The 25,311-nt window shown below is 36.6% G+C and overlaps 1 protein-coding gene across 1 annotated transcript in view; it reads left to right on the top strand.

Moving 5' to 3' along the window:
• Positions 1-24,473, top strand: part of LOC138333263 (glucose dehydrogenase [FAD, quinone]-like) — a 34,813-nt gene extending 10,340 nt beyond the window's left edge. Inside the window, exons 9-11 of the mRNA XM_069281535.1 lie at positions 22,963-23,140; positions 23,507-23,735; positions 23,934-24,473. Coding sequence (XP_069137636.1) covers positions 22,963-23,140; positions 23,507-23,735; positions 23,934-24,060 — 534 coding nt within the window. The 3' untranslated portion in view covers positions 24,061-24,473. The remainder of the gene's footprint in view (positions 1-22,962; positions 23,141-23,506; positions 23,736-23,933) is intronic.
• Positions 24,474-25,311: the final 838 nt, after the last annotated feature.

The raw sequence follows: 25,311 nt of genomic DNA, 5'->3' as shown, positions 1-25,311 counted from the left end.
TTTTTTCTTGAAATTTTCACCATCATTAACTGTCATAAAACAAACAACGTGTGATCATGGATGATGCTTATACATGGTTGTTTATATCCTCCACAAAAGCACCAATATACTCTTGACATAATGGTAAATGTCGCATGTGTAACGAGAACCGACCGGAATTGTTCAAAAACTTCCTTTAAGCATCAGTCAGACTCCCAGCAATACAATATTTACAAGTTTTTATTTACAACAAATAATACTAATTACAGTCATACCAGCACATAACACACACTCATACAACAGGCTCTCACCATCTAACCTTATCATAACCTTAACATAATATATTATATACAAATGTTTAATTACAACGATATAAAAATGTTCACAGAACAAATAGACTTTGCTATTCCAAGGAAGAGGTCACAACGCAATTAATATATTACAACAATGTATCAACAGTACCTTATAGTGTATATAAGAGCACTTGTATCAATTAAAATGTCTTCTTATATGCTATATTTTGTGATCCGCCATTTAAAGCAGCCATTTGCATTTACAACAATAGTGCTCCTTGCGCTATTCGCTGGTCCGATTTTGCGAAACAAACTGTTGGAGTACCTGGCATAGTCGCAACTGAACACGATAGCATGCTTATTTGGTGCAATCAATGCAATTCACACAAGTTCTATGTCTTCTCCAGAAATATACATTTTTTTTATACCTGTGTCTGTTGTTGCAATCCACGTTTATTATGAGATAGTCCGTGGATGAGTTTAAAAGGCAGAGAATGTAGCCCCTAGAGTATCGAGGATGAATCAATATATGAGTATACGTTTACTGGTTATCTGTTTAACGTCAACGGTGCAATACGTATACGGATGTGTGATTCCATCTGTTATATAGAGTAGATCGATTAATAATCATGCTTATAGATCTTACATTAATACTGTAAGCCCACTTATTTTCGCCACGATTTATTAATATAAATTCGTGTTTTCATGATTAAGTACTATTCACCGCGATTTGCATCACTATTTGGAATAATAAATTTAATATCATAAGTTATCTAAATTTTTTTTCGCTGCGATTTATATTCGCGATGTCTACTTTCCCCGCGGAAGTTAATAGCGCGCGACCAATTTAAAAGTTCACATTATTGTTAAAATTCCAATTTTGTGTCCAAAATCAGTTCCGTAATTCAGTGGCCTTGATTAATTGATTACACCAAATAGAAAGTTCCTTTTACTACGCTTTAAAAAAGTATCAATTCAAAGTTTTTGCTCTATAGCTTCTGTTCAGCCTCAAAACATTTACATATCAAGGCTAAAGTACAACATCATTTGTTATACGAGAGATGTTTCCATACCCTATTTTTCTTTTGACAGATACTCTGTTATTTTTTTCGCTGGCGTTAGACTCCGTTAAACAGGATCAAACAAATAAGATTAACGAATATTGTTTATCAACCGTACGAACAGACCTATTAAACATTATCGTCTGAGGTAAAGCGTAATTTAGAGCTGGCATTAGATTTAACCATAGTAAACATCAGTTAAATATGCAATAAATATCCTATCATATTATGTAATAATATAAAAAAAAATATGAAAAATAAAATATGAAATTTACTAAAGTTGACATTAACCTTAAAAAATCAAAGACATGCCATCTTTACAAAAAAAAAAAACAAAAAAAACAAAAAAAAAAAAAAACAAACTTAATAGACTGTTTCTTTGCTCTGCAAATGACATTTCTAAATTAGTATTTTCGTAATAATGTTTAAGCCACAGTTCATATCTACGTTAAAATATAAGATAAAGTCATGTTTTGCAAAAGATTTATATACTTAGAATGTTTCTTTGCTGTAAGGATATTTCCATATCAATCTTTTCGTAATAGTTTTCATAAATATCGCCCCAGGATCTTATATTTCGTATCAAAGCCATTTGCTGATTACAGAACAGATTTTTTAATGAAATGACATTCCTTTTTCTGAAGTTTCTTTTTATGATTTAAAAACATATCTAGTATTAACACTTTTCTCTCATGTTTTAGATATCTAAGAGACGTTGGTCGTTTTTTTTCAATCTCAAAAATCCCACCATCAGATGCTTTCGCTTGTTCTCCTTCCCGTTCTATGAGCTCTTTATTCCAGAAACATAAAATTATTTTCAGTTGTAGACGACTTTCCGGGAATCTCCATACATATAGAAAAGGATTTATGAAACTGTTCAGCACAGCCAAACTAATGGCGATAATGTAGACATTTTGAACATTTTCCACACTGTCAGGATGATTAAACACAAATACGTGATGACCACAAAAGTGGCAGGTACATTCCGTGAAAATGTGAGTCCAATCATTAATACTTGTAAGTTGTTCTGTAAATACCGGTATTGGTTTACTCCGTTTAAGCGTTCCGAATCTCTCATTCCTCTGATTTTGATGCAAATCAACACAAAAGCAACTGCCGAAATGAATCTGAAGAAAATACCGTAGGATATGTGTATGATTCGTCCATAATTCCCAACGATAACCCTATAGAAAACAAGGCGCATCCCAATTTGTATCGACAAAGATCAGGATGGCAAAAAAGAACGAGACTCCCCAATTGACACCTTGCCATATACGGATGACTTTTGTCGTGACCCTAGTCAGGTAGATATACTCATAATATATACAGATACATCTATCGACAATCATACCGCCGATAATCGAGAAGGATGCTAAAGCGGTGGTAAGTGTCCATATCTGCTGGAGGTAACAAGATGTTTTCTTTAAGGGTTGAGGTAAGTCAAAAGTTAATAACGTGGCATGGAACACGAAAGAACAGCCCGGTTAAGAGATCGCTGAGTGTACCAGGTTCATTATCGGCAGCTTTATTATTCTTCGGAATCCTTTTCGCCTTTTGAAGTGAGATAAAAGCCAATGTGTTTGGTATCACGAGACAAATAGAGTAGGTCAAAAACAGTATAATAGTTGCATTTACGCTTGAAGCGTTATCTTTGACAAGTGTTGTGTTATTCATACTGTCAACTTATCATTCTAATAAGATCTTTCGGATTTAAGTAATGACTATTGTACGGAATTCTGGTGATTTGGTTTTCGATATATGGAAGTCATCAAAGAAAATAGTTAAGGATTAATTCATCAAGAAATGAACTCAAACCAAAACAATCCACCGGCAAGAATAAAAAAAACCTTCCAACATGTATATTAAAATATCAATCATTCGTAACACATGCACATAATCAATAATGTTCTCCCATCTAATACGTAATCAGTACGTTTTTTAAGATTGTTGATAATATTCAATTCCACCAAGGCTGTTAAATACCACCATATAAGTCCTGTAGACAAATCTACTGTTATTATAATAATACATTGTTCTAGGTTTTGTTTTTATAAGCAATTTGTATCAAGACGTATCAGCCACTGGTGAGCTTGACACAGATGGTGGTGGTTTTAGAAGTTATATTGACATTGTTGTGTTTGGATTTCGATCTCGAGCCCTCCAAATACACTCAAAACAGAGCTTTTGTCGAGAAGTACCCCTACGACGCAGACAAGTTTCCTGATTGTGTGTACATGATCTTAAGTAAGCGAATTTTGATTATAATTATCACATTTCTGTAACGATATTTAAGGCATCCAGTGCTGATTAAGCTATCGGTGTTTGCTTTTTTCTAAGATTCGACATTTTTATGATTTCTGTAAAGGTGCTAAGTGACACAATTAGTGATATTTTGACGATGCTTCTATTGATCAAGATTACCTTATTGTTTCTAATCTACAGGCACCAGAACATAGTTATATGTAGTAGGAGGATGCTTTTCTTCTCATGACCTACAAAGAAAGATGAAATGTTTTAAATACATATATACACAGTTTGATATATTTTAGCGATAGGCATCTGGTTTTAGACAATCCTCGTTATGTCTAAACGTTTATGTTCATGACAGAATGTATATAATCGAATGGATCAAATAAATGGAATAATACTTTTGAATGATCTTTCATTTTTTTTTTAAGTTATATTTAATAGACAATAAAATATCCGTCATGCGAGAATTAAGCTCATTGCTAGGCATTTCAACGTAGTGTTTCTTTCATCTTTATTTCCAATAAAAGAAAACGTAGTGTATTATCCGCCGCTAGTTTCAAAGTTTCATATTAAAAATCAAAATGAAGTGAATATTTGAAGTCTTCAATTAGCACATGTTTTGAATAGAAAAATTTTGAAGACGATCAGCTAAATTAAGAATTATAAAGACTGATTAATGTATTGTGGTAGAATGATAACTTTTGCATTCTCTATATAAAACAAAGATATAGCTTAAAGGGGCATTCTAATACGATGTACAGAATCAACTAAAAAGTCTAAACGATCAAGAAACACCTTACAAAAAAAGAAAGAGACAAAAAACCATATATGATATCCATTATTAATTTATCTATTGTTCATATCAAACCAAATATTAATATACGTATACATACCTTGCATTTGAGATATCATCTTAATATTTTAAAGCCAATTTCCAATCCAATCCACACATCGTAATTGTAAAGTTAGGACACTGAGTTATTGATGATAAACAGGGCGATATGTCCACTTAATTGCCACCATCCTAGCTGCTAAAGGATTATCGCCCTGGTCGCCAGGTACAATGATTATATTAGCATTTATAGCATACATGACGTATATAATTAATCTTCTCGTTCATTGTGTCAGGAACATGCAGACACGAATTCAGTAACAATATTATAGTGCCAGCAACCGCCAAATGAACCACAAAGTATCAACATTGCTTACCGATACTTCCTGGCTTCGATGTAACTCAACTAGCCCTTTTATTTGACCTCCGTCATCGATGACATAATACAGGAGTTTGCATTAAGCATTAATCAGTACAACTTCGCGATTTTATGAAACTGAAGCGTGGCTTAATTATTTAAAGATGCTCCACCGCTGACAAATGGTATTTTTCACTATCAAAATCAGAAGCAGACGATTAAGTATTTTTCTTCAGTTACAAAAAATACTTACTTTACACCATTACCACCACTGAAAAGTTAGAGCTTCTAATTTTACTTCAAGTTAAAAATATGAAAAATAATTATTTGCATCCCGAAAAAATTCCGTGACACTATATCCTATATGGAATGAAGTACTGATTGCGCATGCACCAAAGGCGAAATAAATAATTTTATATATTTTTGTGCTAATAAGGCATATATACACACGATTAGACACCAATTAATGTTCAAATGACGAATATGATTTTTGCTCTGTCAGCGGTGGAGCATCTTTAAGAATTACAATTTATGCCAATGCAGGTAAGGAGTTAGAATGGTACCTGCTACTCGTATCACATAATCGTAAATGCGACTTTTAGGACCTTATCCTTTCTTATCCAATCTTCAGTTACACAGCACTATTCCGAATTTGCATATTACAGAGTTATCTGCACTTGCGGGTAGGTATTGATTGTGACGTCATGTGTTTTGGAGCGTAACATCATACGTTTCGGATGAAAACGACGTGAATTGCGCTCACAAAATAATGACGTTACAATCGATACCTACACGCAAGGGAGGTAACTCTGTAATATGCAAAGACGGAATAAAAATGGCAAGAATTTCACTATAAATCAAAAAAGCCACAGTATAAACTTTATTGTAGCATAACAAATGTCAAAGTACCAACTGCCCTTATTTATACTGTAAACCCTCTGGATTGTTGACCTCTAGTTGATACCAAGCTATCGGTACTATCATATAATGATATTATAATAAACATTTTTTTTATTTACCTACCATCAAAACGTAAAGGAACTGATAAATGCCGCTTTATTCTCAGTTGTAACTATACAAATATCATTAACGTAATGAACATTCCACAAATCAGATGGATGTAAGCAAATTTCCTGGTAACATTTATGACGTAAATATATAAGAACATATCATATGAATAAAGGCAAAGCCTTAAAAGGGCGCAGCCAGATGTTTCAGTAACCATTAATTATGCACTGTTAAAAAGTTCAATTTATGGAAATAACACCTTCGCCTACCAGGCGATACCGACATACATATGTATGTCGATGATAGGAGTAGGAATGGTTATCTTGCTTGACACTGTGACATGCGAATGGAAAATAAGCGGAGAGCTCGAATTTTCCTGTGTATTTATGTATTCATATATTCACACTCAATCTTGTCCCAAAAACCCCCATTTGAGAAAGGAAATCTCCACATAAAAGAAGGAAGTAATAAAATTTCCGTAATAGAAATTCCGTTTTTTGTCAGCTGTTTAAATTGGAAGGTGGTCTATCACTTGAACGCTTGCAAATATTAGAGCAATAGCACTGAAGGCCGTATAGAAATGGTTCCTGATTGCCTATTTGCATGATCGTACAGGCGACTCTAATTTATTTAGGAACTTAATCTTTTCTCATTCCTTCCTAAACTGTCAACGTAATAACTTTCAATATGCCTCCCTTGGCACCGACCTCACTTTTGGCCTTGAGTTGAGAGAGCGTTCGCCCCTGTGAAGGAAGGCTCTGGGTTAGTGTCCCCCTGGCCGAGACACACCAAAGTCTATAAAAAGTGGTAGTTTCTGCTCTGGCTTAGCGCTCAAAGCCAGTTCGAGTTCCGTTTAAGCTTAAATTTTGGGGGGATGACCTTCGGCAGCATATTATAGATAAAATTCATTACTATATAACTAAGACATATGAGAAATGTTGCCAGTTGTCTTTTTTCATGGGTTTCTAGTGATGGATCTAACAAGGTAAAGACTTCAAGTTTTCGATCAACTTCCGATTTCCGTTTAAGTAAAACGGAACTCGGAACCAGTTCCGAGTTCCGTTTAAGGAAATTTTCTATCATTTTACATAAAATCATTCAATATGCCAAAGACATATGAGAAATGTTGCCTGTTGTCTTTTTTCATGGGTTACTAGTGATGAATCCACTTTAATTTAGTTTTCGATCAACTCCCATTTCCCAGTTCCGTTTAAGTAAAAACGGAACTCGGAACCATCTCCAGTTCCGAGTTCCGTTTAAGTAAATTTTCTATCTATTTAGATAAAATCATTCTATATACCTAAGACATATGAGAAATGTTGCCAGTTGTCTTTTTTCAAGAGTTACTAGTGATGAATCCACTTTAATTCAGTTTTCGATCAACTCCCATTTTCGAGTTCCGTTTAAGTAAAACGGAACTCGGAACCAGTTCGGTGTTCCGTTTAAGGAAATTTTCCCTCTATTTAGATAAAATCATTCTATATGCCTAAGACATATGAGAAATGTTGCCTGTTGTCTTTTTTCATGGGTTACAATCATTCTATATACCTAAGACATATGAGAAATGTTGTCTTTTTTCATGGGTTACTAGTGAGGAATCCACTTTAATTCAGTTTTCGATCAACTCCTATCTCCCAGTTCCGTATAAGTAAAACGGAACTCGGAACCAGTTCCGAGTTCCGTTTAAGGAATTTTTTTATCTTTTTACATAAAATCATTCAATATGCCAAAGACATATGAGAAATGTTGCCTGTTGGCTTTTTTTAATGGACTAATATTTGTAAATCCACTTTAATTTAGTTTTCGATCGACTTCCATTTCCGAGTTCCGTTTTAAGTAAAACGGAACTCGGAACCAGTTCCGAGTTCCGTTGAAGGAAATTTTCTATTATTTTAGATAAAATCATTCTATATGCCTAAGACATAAGAGAAATGTTGCCTGTTGTCTTTTTTCATGGGTTACTAGTGATGAAATCCACTTTAATTCAGTTTTCGATCAACTCCCATTTCCGAGTTCCGTTTAAGTAAAACGGAACTCGGAACCAGTTTTCTATCATTTTGGATAAAATCATTCTATATGCCTAAGACATATCAGAAATGTTGCCAGTTGTCTTTTATCATGGGTTACTAGTGATGAATCCACTTTAATTCAGTTTTCGATCAACTCCTATCTCCCAGTTCCGTTTAAGTAAAACGGAACTCGGAACCAGTTCCGAGTTCCGTTTAAGGAAATTTTCTATCATTTTAGATAAAATCATTCAATATGCCTAAGACATATGAACAATGTTGCCTGTTGGCTTTTTTTAATGGACTAATATTGGTAAATCCACTTTAATTTAGTTTTCGATCAATTTCCATTTCCGAGTTCCGTTTAAGTAAAACGGAACTCGGATCCAGTTCCGAGTTCCGTTTAAGGAAATTTTCTATTATTTTAGATAAAATCATTCTATATGCCTAAGACATATGAGAAATGTTGCCTGTTGGCATTTTTTAATGGACTAATATTGGTAAATCCACTTTAATTTAGTTTTCGATCAATTCCCATTTCCGAGTTCCGTTTAAGTAAAACGGAACTCGGAACCAGTTCCGAGTTCCGTTTAAGGAAATTTTCTATCATTTTAGAGAAAATCATTCAATATGCCTAAGACATATGAATAATGTTTCCTGTTGTCATTTTTCATGGGTTACAAGTGGCAAATCCACTTTAATTTAGTTTTCGATCGACTTCCATTTCCCAGTTCCGTTTAAGTAAAACGGAACTCGGACCGTTTAAGGAAATTTTCTATCATTTTAGATAAAATCATTCAATATGCCTAAGACATATGAACAATGTTGCCTGTTGTCTTTTTTCGTCGGTTACTAGTGAGGAATCCACTTTAATTTAGGTTTCGATCAACTCTTATTTCCAGTAAAACGGAACTCGGAACCAGTTCCGAGTTCCGTTTAAGGAAATTTTTTATCATTTTGGATAAAATCATTCTATATGCCTAAGACATATGAGAAATGTTGCCAGTTGTCTTTTTTCATGGGTTTCTAGTGATGGATCTACTTTAATTCAGTTTTTGATCAACTCCTATCTCCCAGTTCCGTTTAAGTAAACGGAACTCGGAACCAGTTTCGAGTTCCGTTTAAGGAAATTTTCCATCTATTTAGATGAAATCATTCTATATGCCTAAGACATATGAGAAATGTTGCCTGTTGTCTTTTTTCATGGGTTACTAGTGATGAATCCACTTTAATTTAGTTTTCGATCAACACCCATTTCCGAGTTCCGTTTAAGTAAAACGGAACTCGGAACCAGTTCGGTGTTCCGTTTAAGGAAATTTTCTATCTAATTAGATAAAATCATTCTATATGCCTAAGACATATGAGAAATGTTGCCTGTTGTCTTTTTTCATGGGTTACTAGTGATGAATCCACTTTAATTCAGTTTTCGATCAACTCCTATTTCCCAGTTCCGTTTAAGTAAAACGGAACTAGGAACCAGTTCCGAGTTCCGTTTAAGGAAATTCTCTATCATTTTAGATGAAAACAGTCAATGTGCTTTGGACATATTAGAAATGTTGTCTGTTGGCTTTTTTCGTGGATTACTCTTGGTGGATCCACATTGATTTAGTTTTCGATCGACTTCCAGTTCCGAGTTCCGTTTAAGTAAAACGGAACTAGGAACCAGACCCGAGTCCGTTTAACACGAATACTTTGCAACGAGCCGAGTTCCGTTTAATAGGTTTCCTACCTCTAATTGCATGTTTAATTACATATATTATATTGGAATCGAACTCTGGATTTTGCTGCAATGATACAACTCAGAATTAATCATTTTAGCACATAATATAATTTCTGAAACATATCTAACACCCATACCCCAGTTCCGTTTAAGCTTAAACGTAACTCGGAACTAGACCCGAGTTCCGTTTAAACCTCATGCTTGCATCCTTGATCAGCGAGCGGGGTTCTGTTTATTATTAATTCTTCTTATGATAAGATGCGTAATTACAAATGTAATCAATTAATTGTAATTGAAGCATTTATCATCGATAAACAGTGGAAATCTCTATAGCGTTGAGTTTTTAAACGAAGCTGACACACAAACCTGAGTTTCGTTGAACCTTTTACTAAACTAGAAACCAAACCCGAGTTTCGTGCAACAGCTCACCTGACCCGAAGGGCCGGTAAGCTTATGTTATACCGCGGCCTCCGGTTTCCGTTGTCAGTCCTTCGTCTGTCAACTTTTTCACAAAAATCTCTACTAGTCCTGAATTGCTTAATGAATTTTGACGAAAATTCCGCTGAAGCTTCCTTTTGTGAACGGCGGCCCTGGCCCCCAGGAGGCCTGAGGAGCGAGGACTAGTAGTGGAAGTATTGCAAATTCTTTAAAATCCATTTTCTTCCGTAGGAATGAAGAAAAGTTTTAATTTAGTCTAAAGCTTCATTGGAGAGATGTGGAACCATTTTTTTATAAACGGGGGGTCTGAACCCAAGGACGTCAGCCACACCATTTTCATAATTTTGAATCCCCATCCAATAAAGATGCTACCATTGCAATATGACATATATCCCGTGCTTAGATTCAGAGAAGAAGTCTTTCATATGTACATTTGAGGTGTATCAATGTAAAACCACTCTTCAAGATATACAGTAATATTAACCATACGTTTAGAATGTAAACACGCTATCTGTCCAATCTTTGTAGCCTTGACAAAAATAAGATTTGTGAACCCCGTTACCCTACCGTACCTTATCTCGTTTTTGACGAGAGTAACATAGAGTGGTATCCCTTCTTCTAAAATCTTTATGTAGCCATAAGAAGAAAATGACTGAGGAGGAAAGGTGATAAACTACTGTGGGACCCCATAAAGTATTACATTGTGAAAATTGGTTTTTCACTGAAAAATCTCAATTTCAGTTCAGCAATACGCTACCACAACTTTAGTATACGAAAGCGTCTTTCCGTAGTAGAGAGTCCGAAGCAAGTCAGCCTAGTCAAATGGCAAATTAACCCCCGAAGGAAAGGAATACAAAATGGATATACCTCCTTGTGAAAAGAGGTGCACCATTGTGAAACCTGCTCGTATACAGTTAAAAACCACAAATGTATATAATGTCTACTGAGGAGGAGCAGTCAGAGACTGAGTCACCACAACCGCACCCAAGGAAATCCGCCCATCTGATTGGGAGGACAGAGACAGTGAAGGTCAGTGAAAGCAGACTGACCACGTCAACCGGCAGATGATGTCATGGAACAAGGACCCATCGAGGAGAAACGACATGATAAGTGAGAATGGTAATGGCAGAGGTATCTCTAGCCCAACGTATGCGCGAAGAGCGAATAGGCAATGCATATATATCACTCCTCCCGCGGTATCAGGCATGAGTAAGAAGGAACACAGTCTTAAACGTTACAAACATTATGGTGCCCCCATAACACGTGTTCTATGTTCCACTGTGGAGCTAACTACTGTACCATATGCCTGTCGAGACTGAACCCCCAAATCAAGGCAGACAAAGAAATGGAAGTTTCTACCTCTGGTCTACCATGAAAAGTACACTGGCAGTATATGTGTATCTGTGCGATAGTCTGCAATACTACCAGGGACAGGATGGCGCTCACTAGTAGACAAGAATAAGGAAACTCGCAAGCAGCTGGGCAGAGGCCATGACCGGATCAATGTTTCTGAAGATACACCACTCACAGAAGATCTTTCATCGTGACTGGTAGACGGCAGAAGAGGAAGACCTAATTGATCGGGCGATGCGAGCTGACATATCCGAATAAAAGCCTGTCTGAGAGAGGACTCATGAAAAAACTTCCATGAGTGAAGGTAGAGGATCTCAGGACGTGAATGTAACGTCTCGGGCCTAGGCTTGCGCAGGAGAATGATTCTGGGTGGGAAAACCAGAGAACATCCCCCAGAAATGACAAGATCTCCGGAAACCAGTGTTGTCTCGGACACAGTGGCGCTATCGGAAGGAGGGACAATGATGCTTTCGATATGTAGAACCCTGTCCACCAGGTTGAATGACGGGGATACAAAAGCATGTATTGACGGGACTGCATAAGCATGCAATTCCTACCAATTCAGAGATAGTGCGTCCACAGCCCAAGCCATTTGGTTTGGCACTGAGAGACAAAGGTTGGCAACTGGTTATTCAGGAAAGTGGCAAAAAGGTTTATGTGAGGCATTTTCCAAGCATGACAAATGCCCTCGAAGATCGAAGGATTTAGCTGCCGTTCTGTTAGAACCGGCCAGTGGCGCCTGGAGAGATTATCCGCCAGATCATTCAACCTTCCTGGAAGATGCTTGTCTAAAATAGTCAACTGCATTTCCTGACAGATGGGAAGAATACGGAAATACGGATAGCGAGGGCACAAAGGACGTGATATCGTATCTCCCTTTCTCTCTATATACGCGACATCTATAGAGTTGTTCGTAGTCACACAAACCCCCCTTGTAATGCAGAATCTTCTGTTAAGCATGCAGAGCAAACAGAAAAGCCATCATCTCCAGCATGTCGTTGTGCTCTGTCAAGGTAAGCCAACAACCTTCACATGAACGCATCCGTGAACATGGTCATGGTTTAAATTGCCTTTCAGAGTACACCACCGAAAAATCCCATGCGTTGATATAACACAAAACACTGAAACCAACGAATATGGACGTTGGACCAGCCGAGATGAAAGTAAGAGGCATTTTCGAATTTCTCCAAAGGTGGAAGGACAATACCCTGAATTGTGTTGAAACGGTTTCTGAAGACAAAGTCCTGGAAGGGTACATCTCGGAGTCTTGAAGGAATGAAGTCGACTTTGATCAAACGTTTCAGGACCAGACGGGTGTTCCGCTCCATAGAATAGATGTGAACATGTCTTCACCGTAGTGCAGAAATCCCGTAAAAACTAGCAGCTTCTGATGGGACGCTCCCAACTTCTTGTGGATAAGAAACATTCTTGAATAGAAGCCGGATGTATATTCTACCATAGGTACCTTCTCGACCGCACCCTTTTAAAGCGTGGTCCTTACTTCCTCCTGAATGGCAAGTGCTTTCTCTGGATCCCCCGATGGATGAAAGATGATATACCTTGACGCAAATGGTGGATCTCGTGTATGATTTCCTTCTAATGACTTCTAATGAATGGGAGAAAGGCGAACAGCCGATCTGCTACAACAAGATGGTGACGAGGAAGATAGAGACCCTCCTAGGTGTGAAATTGTTTCCTAACCCGAAGACTCATCTGCAGGAGAAGGAGCTGTATCTGAGTTCTCCAGAAGAGACCTTTCGTATGGAACGATCAAGGAGGGGAAAATTAATCAGGAACTTTTCTCCCTGTCCCCTTGAGGGTTTATATTCTTCTTACCCTTCCTTCTGTTGCCCTTGAAGCAAGGCTTTGACTTCGACCGCACAGTACACTTGGGAGCTGAAGATCTAGCCTTCTTCTTGGGTGGTGCTGACCCCTGCGAGGTAATGGCCTTCAATGTCTGAATTTTCTTCAAAACAAGACAGAAAGGACCGAGTCCTCATTCAAATCAGCGTGTCGCATGCGAAATCTTCGGTGTGGTTGATTTCCTCGAAAACGGCTACTGGCTGCATAAAGTATATCCCGATATGCTCTGATTCTAGGCCAGAGGTCATGCGGTTTGGCTAACCCATGCGTGCGAAATGAAGAAGAATTCGTCTTCAAAAGAGTTTAAATATGAATGACCTTGACTGTTATTCCTTGTCGGATAAGAAAACGTCAAAATTGTCCAATAAAATATTCTAATTAAACATTTGGGAATCATAATAAACGAACTCCGCTCATTGGCCAGTAAAAAGCACGTAAACTTAAAGCTGACAATGCAAGTTGAAAAGCATGCATTTGAAACTAAATAAATATACATGTATATATATAATGAAATATTTTTTTCGAAAATTGTTTTTGAGATATCCCCTAGTTACATTGTATAACGGTGCCGTATCCAAGAAAGTGGCAGCCATTTTTCTTTTGCTCTGCTTAGTAACCACCACTGGCCACCCCTTATAAAAAAGCACGGGACTTGACACACGTGCATCATTCTAAACATACCTGGTCTAAGATACACATGCCGTGATATTGCAAATAACAATGTCAAACTGAAGATAAACATTGCACTCACCTGACAAGATTTCAATGAAGAAATACATAAATGTGTTGTCAGCTAGATCCCAAAATATGTATAATAAGAACTAATAAAACACTTCAATATATACAAAATTTACACTTACATCGACACGTTTGTGTCCTTGGTAGTTGTCGCCCGTTTGGGACAGCTACGTCACGTGTATATAGCCAGTCGAGAGCATCGAGTACGATGATATACGTGGAGATTTGTGGACGGATTATCAATTTGGATTTCTATTCGCTTGTGTTGTAATTTTATTTTGTCAAGCATCTAAATGACAACTTGATTTGACATGTATTCTTGCTAAAATAAGCCCCACACAGATTTACAGGTAAGTGGAATTTTTACGTATTAGTAGGTGATACACAATGGACAGCTGCTAGGTCTATATGTACATGACTGAGCGCAAGTGTGTTGATCCATGCGCTTTATTTAGGGGCCGGTAGGCGTGTTCTATCCAAGCAGAGTTAATACAAAATGGCGACTGCCCGTCCTTAGAAACGCAAAGGGTTATCTCAGAAACGATATTTGAAAAAAAAAAATTATTGTTTTAAATCTCAAATGTATATTTTTTTTAAACTTGCATCTTCAGCTTTAACATGGAATTTGCAAACATGGGGTTAAAAGGAACTCAGGTCTGGTTCCGTGGATCCCAGGATTCGTCTGACGTGGCCGCGCACATTGTATGAGGTTACAACAACGACAGTAGAGGCACTGGAAAGAACCATCAGCAAGTTCTTGCGAAGATGGCTAGCAGTACCCCAAAGCTTTTTGAGCGTTTGCCTGTACAACTCCCAATTTCATCACTGGTTGAGGAGTTCAAGGTGATTAAGGCAAGACAGGAGATGACTGTGAGGCACTCAAAAGACGATAACATCAGATTCGCGGGCATAGAGACGAGAACGGGGAGGAAAATGGTCTGCAAGCAACGCAGTAGAGGCAGATGAGAGCCGACTGAGACATCAAGGCATCGTTGGTACAACGTGCGTATGATGCCAGGGACTGGGTACAAGTCATGTGCAGCGCTGGGGGACATCAGAAAAAGCCTGCAAGAGGAAGATGGTACAGGACAACATCAGGAAAATGGAGGAGGAAATCAGGAAAGCCAAAGTGGTGGATATTGGGAGCCCAGGGAGCATGGACGAGGTGGGGAACTATAGACAGAAGACTGTCTTGATCGGACATCTGGCTTATGGAACCTTGCCGAATCCAGTTCCTGCTGAGGTCAGTTTACGACCTGCTTCCCTCGCCTACTAACCTTCATAGGTGGGGCTTGACTGAGACTCCAGACTGTCCATTGTGCAACGACCAGGGAACCTTGCGCTTGTACTATCAGGATACAATGTCGCCCTTACGCAAGGACGCTTACAGATGGCGCCATGACAAGGTGCTAAATGAACTGGCTGACATCCTGGAGAGGGAGAGGATTAGAAGCGGAAGCCTGTTAAGGGTTGTACATTCATCAACTTTGTACGAGGCGGGGAGGGAGGACACACTTCTTCAACTGTTCACCAGGGGGGTATCCTTGACGGCGCACAGAACATGTATTCTTGCTAAAATAAGCCCCACACAGATTTACAGGTAAGTGGAATTTTTACGTATTAGTAGGTGATACACAGTGGACAACTGCTAGGTTTATATGTACATGATAGAGCGCAAGTGTGTCGATCCATGCGCTTTATTTAGGGGCCGGTAGGCGTTTTCTATCCAAGCAGAGTTAAAACAAAATGGCGACTGCCCGTCCTTAGAAACGCAAAGGGTTGTCTCAGAAACGATATTTGAAAAAAAAAATTGTTTTAAATCTCAAATATATATTTTTTAACTTGCATCGTCAGCTTTAACATGGAATTTGCAAGCGTGGGGTTAAAAGGAACTCAGGTCTGGTTCCTATTTTTGGTATACATGTAATCTAAAACGGAACGGGGACCTCGTTATTGGCTCCGTTTAAGAAATCGACGATATATAGAATTTTACTGTGACTTTATGTTATTGAAGGTTCAAAAGACGATTCCTGTAAAAAAACTAAAACACTGACATATCAGAAAAGGCCCCGCTCAATCTACATTACGATTAGAAAATGGAATATACAATTGAAGCTATCTCTCCAAAAAGATTGATGACAGTATAGTACAAAAGGTCCCAGAGAATTATCGGCGCCTACCAGAGTAGTATATATTTCTGACAATGGAAAAAGAGATCTTTTCTTTTTTTAAACTGTAAATATCAAAATACAAGATGGCTGCCTCTTGGCCATCTTGATGAATTTGCTTGAACGAGTTTTATGGCCCATCGACAACAAATGTCCTTCAGAGCCATTATTTTAATAGATCTATCCAAAAATGTCATATGCACAACAAAATCCTAAGGGAAATCTACCTATAAAATTTGAGACCGATCCAGTTGGTACTTTCTAAGATAAAAGGGTAACAATTTTCAACTATCAAAATCCAAAATATATGCTTATAGGCCATCATGTTGACCAATTGGTCCCAAAATGCAGTATGTAAAACATGGGCGCCGGGGTAACCTACAAATGAAATTTGAAACAGTTCCTTGTCTTTTGATAAATAGTGGTAACAAAAAGCGAGACAGCCGGACGGACAGGCGGACAGACAACCATACAGACGGACGGACCGATCGACAGACAGACGGACAACCTGATTACTAAAAGGCACCCGTATTGCGATGCGATTATAAGCATCAGGATATTCAGTCTTTAACAGCAATGTCTACGCCAGCAACGGCCTTAACGGAACTCAGGTCTGGTTCGTAGTCTATTCATTAAAAAAATCTTCAACGTAACTCGGAACAGGCAACAATTCTATTATGTCCCAAGCACATTGACTGCTTTTATCTAAAATGATAGAAAATTTCCTTAAACATAACTCGAGTTCCGTTTTACTTAAACGGAACTCGGAAATGGGAGTTGATCGAAAACTGAATTATAGTGGATTCATCACTAGTAACCCATGAAAAAAGACAACTGGCAACATTTCTCATATGTCTTAGGCATATAGAATGATTTTATCCAAAATGATAGAAAATTTCCTTAAACGGAACTCGGAACTGGTTCCGAGTTCCGTTTTACTTAAACGGAACTGGGAGATAGGAGTTGATCGAAAACTGAATTAAAGTAGATTCATCACTAGTAACCCATGAAAAAAGACAACTGGCAACATTTCTCATATGTCTTAGGCATATAGAATGATTCTATCTAAATAGATAGAAAATTTCCTTAAACGGAACTCGGAACTGGTTCCGAGTTCCGTTTTACTTAAACGGAACTCGGAAATGGGAGTTGATCGAAAACTGAATTAAAGTGGATTCATCACTATTAACCCATGAAAAAAGACAACTGGCAACATTTCTCATATGTCTTAGGCAAATAGAATGATTTTATCTAAATAGATAGAAAATCTCCTTAAACGGAACTCGGAACTGGTTCCGAGTTCCGTTTTACTTAAACGGAACTGGGAGATAGGAGTTGATCGAAAACGGAATTAAAGTAGATTCATCACTAGTAACCCATGAAAAAAGACAACTGGCAACATATCTCATATGTCTTAGGCATATAGAATGATTTCATCTAAATAGATGGAAAATTTCCTTAAACGGAACTCGGAACTGGTTCCGAGTTCCGTTTTACTTAAACGGAACTGGGAAATGGAAGTCTATCGAAAACTAAATTAAAGTGGATTTGCCACTTTTAACCCATGAAAAAATGACAACTGGCAACATTTCTCATATGTCTTAGGTATTTAGAATGATTTTATCTAAATAGATAGAAAATTTCCTTAAACGGAACTCGGAACTGGTTCCGAGTTCCGTTTTACTTAAACGGAACTGGGAAATGGAAGTCGATCGAAAACTAAATTAAAGTGGATTAGCCACTAGTAACCCATGAAAAATGACAACAGGCAACATTTCTCATATGTCTTAGGCATATTGAATGATTTTATCTAAAATGATAGAAAATTTCCTTAAACGGAACTCGGAACTGGTTCCGAGTTCCGTTTTACTTAAACGGAACTGGGAGATAGGAGTTGATCGAAAACGGAATTAAAGTAGATTCATCACTAGTAACCCATGGAAAAAGACAACTGGCAACATATCTCATATGTCTTAGGCATATAGAATGATTTCATCTAAATAGATGGAAAATTTCCTTAAACGGAACTCGGAACTGGTTCCGAGTTCCGTTTTACTTAAACGGAACTCGGAAATGGAAGTTGATCGAAAACTGAATTAAAGTGGATTCATCACTAGTAACCCATGAAAAAAGACAACTGGCAACATTTCTCATATGTCTTAGGCATATAGAATGATTTTATCTAAATAGATAGAAAATTTCCTTAAACGGAACTCGGAACTGGTTCCGAGTTCCGTTTTACTTAAACGGAACTGGGAGATAGGAGTTGATCAAAAACTGAATTAAAGTAGATTAGCCACTAGTAACCCATGGAAAAAGACAACTGGCAACATTTCTCATATGTCTTAGGCATATAGAATGACTTTATCTAAATAAATAGAAAATTTCTTAAACGGAACTCGAAACTGGTTCCGAGTTCCGTTTTACTTAAACGGAACTCGGAAATGGGAATTGATCGAAAACTGAATTAAAGTGGATTCATCACTATTAACCCATGAAAAAATGACAACTGGCAACATTTCTCATATGTCTTAGGCATATAGAATGATTTTATCTAAATAGATAGAAAATTTCCTTAAACGGAACTCGGAACTGGTTCCGAGTTCCGTTTTACTTAAACGGAACTGGGAAATAGGAGTTGATCGAAAACTGAATTAAAGTGGATTCATCACTAGTAACCCATGAAAAAAGACAACTGGCAACATTTCTCATATGTCTTAGGCATATAGAATGATTTTATCTAAATAGATAGAAAATTTCCTTAAACGGAACTCGGAACTGGTTCCGAGTTCCGTTTTACTTAAACGGAACTGGGAAATGGAAGTCGATCGAAAACTAAATTAAAGTAGATTAGCCACTAGTAACCCATGAAAAATGACAACAGGCAACATTTCTCATATGTCTTAGGCATATTGAATGATTTTATCTAAAATGATAGAAAATTTCCTTAAACGGAACTCGGAACTGGTTCCGAGTTCCGTTTTACTTAAACGGAACTGGGAGATAGGAGTTGATCGAAAACTGAATTAAAGTAGATTCATCACTAGTAACCCATGAAAAAAGACAACTGGCAACATTTCTCATATGTCTTAGGCATATAGAATGATTTCATCTAAATAGATAGAAAATTTCCTTAAACGGAACTCGGAACTGGTTCCGAGTTCCGTTTTACTTAAACGGAACTGGGAAATGGAAGTCTATCGAAAACTAAATTAAAGTGGATTTGCCACTAGTAACCCATGAAAAATGACAACTGGCAACATTTCTCATATGTCTTAGGTATATAGAATGATTTTATCTAAAATATATAGAAAATTTCCTTAAACGGAACTCGGAACTGGTTCCGAGTTCCGTTTTACTTAAACGGAACTGGAAATGGAAGTCGATCGAAAACTAAATTAAAGTAGATTAGCCACTAGTAACCCATGAAAAATGACAACAGGCAACATTATTCATATGTCTTAGGCATATTGAATGACTTTATCTAAAATGATAGAAAATTTCCTTAAACGGAACTCGGAACTGGTTCCGAGTTCCGTTTTACTTAAACGGAACTGGGAGATAGGAGTTGATCGAAAACTGAATTAAAGTAGATTCATCACTAGTAACCCATGAAAAAAGACAACTGGCAACATTTCTCATATGTCTTAGGCATATAGAATGATTTTATCTAAATAGATAGAAAATTTCCTTAAACGGAACTCGGAACTGGTTCCGAGTTCCGTTTTACTTAAACAACTGGGAAATGGAAGTCGATCGAAAACTAAATTAAAGTGGATTATCCACTAGTAACCCATGAAAAAAGACAACAGGCAACATTTCTCATATGTCTTAGGCATATAGAATGATTTTATCTAAATAGATAGAAAATTTCCTTAAACGGAACTCGGAACTGGTTCCGAGTTCCGTTTTACTTAAACGGAACTCGGAAATGGAGTTGATCGAAAACTGAATTAAAGTGGATTCATCACTATTAACCCATGAAAAAAGACAACTGGCAACATTTCTCATATGTCTTAGGCATATAGAATGATTTTATCTAAATAGATAGAAAATTTCCTTAAACGGAACTCGGAACTGGTTCCGAGTTCCGTTTTACTTAAACGGAACTGGGAAATGGAAGTTATCTATCGAAAACTAAATTAAAGTGGATTTGCCACTAGTAACCCATGAAAAAATGACAACAGGCAACATTTCTCATATGTCTTAGGCATATAGAATGATTTTATCTAAATAGATAGAAAATTTCCTTAAACGGAACTCGGAACTGGTTCCGAGTTCCGTTTTACTTAAACGGAACTGGGAGATGGGAGTTGATCGAAAACTGAATTAAAGTAGATTCATCACTAGTAACCCATGAAAAAAGACAACTGGCAACATTTCTCATATGTCTTAGGCATATAGAATGATTTTATCTAAATAGATAGAAAATTTCCTTAAACGGAACTCGGAACTGGTTCCGAGTTCCGTTTTACTTAAACGGAACTGGGAAATGGAAGTCGATCGAAAACTAAATTAAAGTGGATTAGCCACTAGTAACCCATGAAAAATGACAACAGGCAACATTTCTCATATGTCTTAGGCATATAGAATGATTTTATCTAAATAGATAGAAAATTTCCTTAAACGGAACTCGGAACTGGTTCCGAGTTCCGTTTTACTTAAACGGAACTGGGAAATGGAAGTTGATCGAAAACTAATTAAAGTGGATTCATCACTAGTAACCCATGAAAAAATGACAACTGGCAACATTTCTCATATGTCTTAGGCATATAGAATGATTTTATCTAAATAGATAGAAAATTTCCTTAAACGGAACTCGGAACTGGTTCCGAGTTCCGTTTTACTTAAACGGAACTGGGAAATAGGAGTTGATCGAAAACTGAATTAAAGTGGATTCATCACTAGTAACCCATGAAAAAAGACAACAGGCAACATTTCTCATATGTCTTAGGCATATAGAATGATTTTATCTAAATAAATAGAAAATTTCCTTAAACGGAACTCGGAACTGGTTCCGAGTTCCGTTTTACTTAAACGGAACTGGGAAATGGGAGTTGATCGAAAACTAAATTAAAGTGGATTTGCCACTAGTAACCCATGAAAAAAGACAACTGGCAACATTTCTCATATGTCTTAGGCATATAGAATGATTTTATCTAAATAGATAGAAAATTTCCTTAAACGGAACTCGGAACTGGTTCCGAGTTCCGTTTTACTTAAACGGAACTGGGAGATAGGAGTTGATCGAAAACTGAATTAAAGTAGATTCATCACTAGTAACCCATGAAAAAAGACAACTGGCAACATTTCTCATATGTCTTAGGCATATAGAATGATTTTATCTAAATAGATAGAAAATTTCCTTAAACGGAACTCGGAACTGGTTCCGAGTTCCGTTTTACTTAAACGGAACGTGGAATGGAAGTCTATCGAAAACTAAATTAAAGTGGATTTGCACTAGTAACCCATGAAAAAAGACAACTGGCAACATTTCTCATATGTCTTAGGTATATAGAATGAATTTTTCTAAATAGATAGAAAATTTCCTTAAACGGAACTCGGAACTGGTTCCGAGTTCCGTTTTACTTAAACGGAACTGGGAAATGGGAGTTGATCGAAAACTGAAATTAAAGTGGATTACACTAGTAACCCATGAAAAAATGACAACTGGCAACATTTCTCATATGTCTTAGGCATATAATGATTTTATCTAAATAGATAGAAAATTTCCTTAAACGGAACTCGGAACTGGTTCCGAGTTCCGTTTTACTTAAACGGAACTGGGAGATAGGAGTTGATCGAAAACTGAATTAAAGTAGATTCATCACTAGTAACCCATGAAAAAAGACAACAGGCAACATTTCTCATATGTCTTAGGCATATAGAATGATTTCATCTAAATAGATGGAAAATTTCTTTAAACGGAACTCGGAACTGGTTCCGAGTTCCGTTTTACTTAAACGGAACTCGGAAATGGGATTTGATCGTAAACTGAATTAAAGTAGATCCATCACTAGTAACCCATGAAAAAAGACAACTGGCAACATTTCTCATATGTCTTAGGCATATAGAATGATTTTATCTAAATAGATAGAAAATTTCCTTAAACGGAACTCGGAACTGGTTCCGAGTTCCGTTTTACTTAAACGGAACTGGGAAATGGAAGTCTATCGAAAACTAAATTAAAGTGGATTTGCCACTAGTAACCCATGAAAAATGACAACTGGCAACATTTCTCATATGTCTTAGGTATATAGAATGATTTTATCTAAATAGATAGAAAATTTCCTTAAACGGAACTCGGAACTGGTTCCGAGTTCCGTTTTACTTAAACGGAACTGGGAGATAGGAGTTGATCGAAAACTGAATTAAAGTGGATTCATCACTAGTAACCCATGGAAAAAGACAACTGGCAACATTTCTCATATGTCTTAGGCATATAGAATGATTTTATCTAAATAAATAGAAAATTTCCTTAAACGGAACTCGGAACTGGTTCCGAGTTCCGTTTTACTTAAACGGAAATAGATGTTATTTGAAAACGTATTTAAACTAGCTCTATCACAAATTATCCATGAAAAAACACAACAGAAAACATTTGTAATATGTTCAAATTACATAAATTGAATTTTTTAAAATTTTGTTTAAAAAACAAAATCCTTAAACGGAACTCGGAACTCGGAACTCGGAACCAACTTCAGCCTCCCGAAGAGAGACCTTCACTGTAAATGCACCAAAAGCAAAATAATGTATTTTAAATGTATTTTTGCGTTAATTAAACACATATATACACGATTAAACATAAAATATTGATCAAATGATGGGTATCGTTTTAATCAAGACTAACATGTAGGAGGTATGGTTGTTAATAATGATTAATTTTGTTTTCAAGGTTGCCGAAAAGATTTTCACTGCAAGAGAAGACGTTAGGTCAATAACAATATGGGCTGTATTACTTCACCCCAAGAGTAGGGGGACAATACGGCTGACAAGTACTGACCCTTTTGATTACCCTGAAATTGACCCCCATTTTCTCCAACACCCAGATGATGTGAAGATGGCAATTCAAAGTATGGCAGCTTGTTCTTATCACAATAATTGAAATCACACAAAGATAAATAGGTAAAGCAATAAAGAGATCAATATATTATACAGGAGTCAAGATGTTCTTTACACTTTCATCATTAACATTTTCATAACATTGTAACATTAGGTCTACAGGTAAAATACACATTTGATATTCGACTACATAAATAATAGAAAACTACAATCGGGTAGATTAGTCATACTTATTAAGTAAATAGTATTAAATACATCTATTTTGAAAAACAAAATCGTTGAATGTGTTCTACTTCTCTGTTGCATAATCGTTAAAAACGATAATCATGTAGAGTCAAACTAAAGAGTATTGCATGTATTTATTATTTTTCATGTAGTGGTTCGCTTTGTGGAGAAACTTGTTGATACAGAAACACTGCGATCAATTGGGATGAATGTTAATGAAATGTCACCTCTATATCAATTGTGTAATCAACATGAGTTCCGGTCTGATGTATTCTGGGAATGTTACATCCGGTATTTCTTACTTAATTTTTGCCATGCGTCATCAACATGTAGAATGGGCGCTGTAGATGACAAAACGGCAGTAGTGGACCCACAACTAAGGTATACAAGTAAAATATATACTAGTTTGCTTTTAGATTATTGGCATTTTGTTCAAACTATATTAAAATGTTTAGTATTTTTCATCATTTGACTTTTCATTATCATTATTGACAAAATAGCAGTAATTTAATAAAATTTATATTACGTATTTCATGTAAATGAGCTTTATCTATTTTGTTAATTTGTCCTCCATTTTAGAGTAAAGGGGATATATGGTCTACGTGTGGTCGACGCTTCTGTGATGAGGAACTTACCGTCAGGCAATACACACGCACCCGTGACGATGATTGCAGAGAAAGCTGCCGATCTCATCTTACAACGATGATATTCATGATCAACTGCGATATATTCGTTAGATGTTTTGATTGCTGACGCTGTTCAAATCATTCTGAAGGATAGCGAGGAGAGGTGGAAAATGTGTCCTTTAAATTGTATAGTTAATGCAACTCTATTAAATAATTGAGAGAACGAAAGATCTTACAACGATGATCTTATCTTGATAGCCACAATTGATATTCATGATCAACTGCGATATATTCGTTAGATGTTTTGATTGCTGACGCTGTTCAAATCATTCTGAAGGATAGCGAGGAAAGGTGGAAAATGCATCCTTAAAATTTATAGTTAATGCAACTCTATTAAATAATTGAGAGAACGAACTATTAAATGAGGAGAATGCAGTCAAATTTAAATACTCTTCTTTCGATGCATATCGTCTGATTTGACTATGTTATGTCTGAGAACAAAACAACATATATTGATGGAAAAACTATTAACTCATAATATGTTTACATTGATATATTTTGATGTCCAATTTGTATTTCCCTGAATCAACAATTTTGAAAGAATAGAAGTAATAAGTCACACACAATACCTCTTTATTCAATATATAACGTAAATGAAAATGATTTCAACTTTGATTTACGAGTATGCTAAAATATATTTATATTCAAGATGTTTTTCGGAAAACAAGATATCTTGTTAATCTATTCTGGTTTGATACATATATTTATATCCTTCTTCTGCAATATGACCTCCTGACCCTTTGATAGGTCGATATCCTTCTCTATGACCCGGTCTACGTTTTCTGTGTCACTTCATCATGTATGTTGTTATCATAAGCTTGTCGTGACCTGACCTTTTCCTCTACACATTAAACTGATGTTATTAAGGCTGAAACAGGTCACACGCACGACTAGTGGTGGTTGGATGTCGAACATGATTAATAGAGTCTATATGCGTAATAAATTTCACATCCAACCATCTTTCGTGTAAACACTGTTAGTATACTGATTTTCTTTATAAACGATAAGTTCTAGTTTGGGTTATCTAACTGTATATAATGTCCCTTGGAATGTGAGTCTATGGGATGTGTTGTTTAGGGTCGGTATATATCCAGTGATAATTATATGAAGTAGTCTCTAATTAACACTATAGGAGATGATAGGCATGCATGTAGTGTTGTCAGTGTTTATTAGTAGCGTACATGCTATCAATGAGTTTGTCTATTTAGATAGTGTTGATCATCGTTTCTAGTCTGGGGACTGTATCTTTTAAATAGATATGCGTCAGAGTT

The sequence above is a fragment of the Argopecten irradians genome, chromosome 10, assembly GCF_041381155.1.
Source record: "Argopecten irradians isolate NY chromosome 10, Ai_NY, whole genome shotgun sequence".
NCBI lineage: Eukaryota > Metazoa > Mollusca > Bivalvia > Pectinida > Pectinidae > Argopecten > Argopecten irradians.
This window is presented reverse-complemented; position numbering and strand designations above follow the sequence as displayed.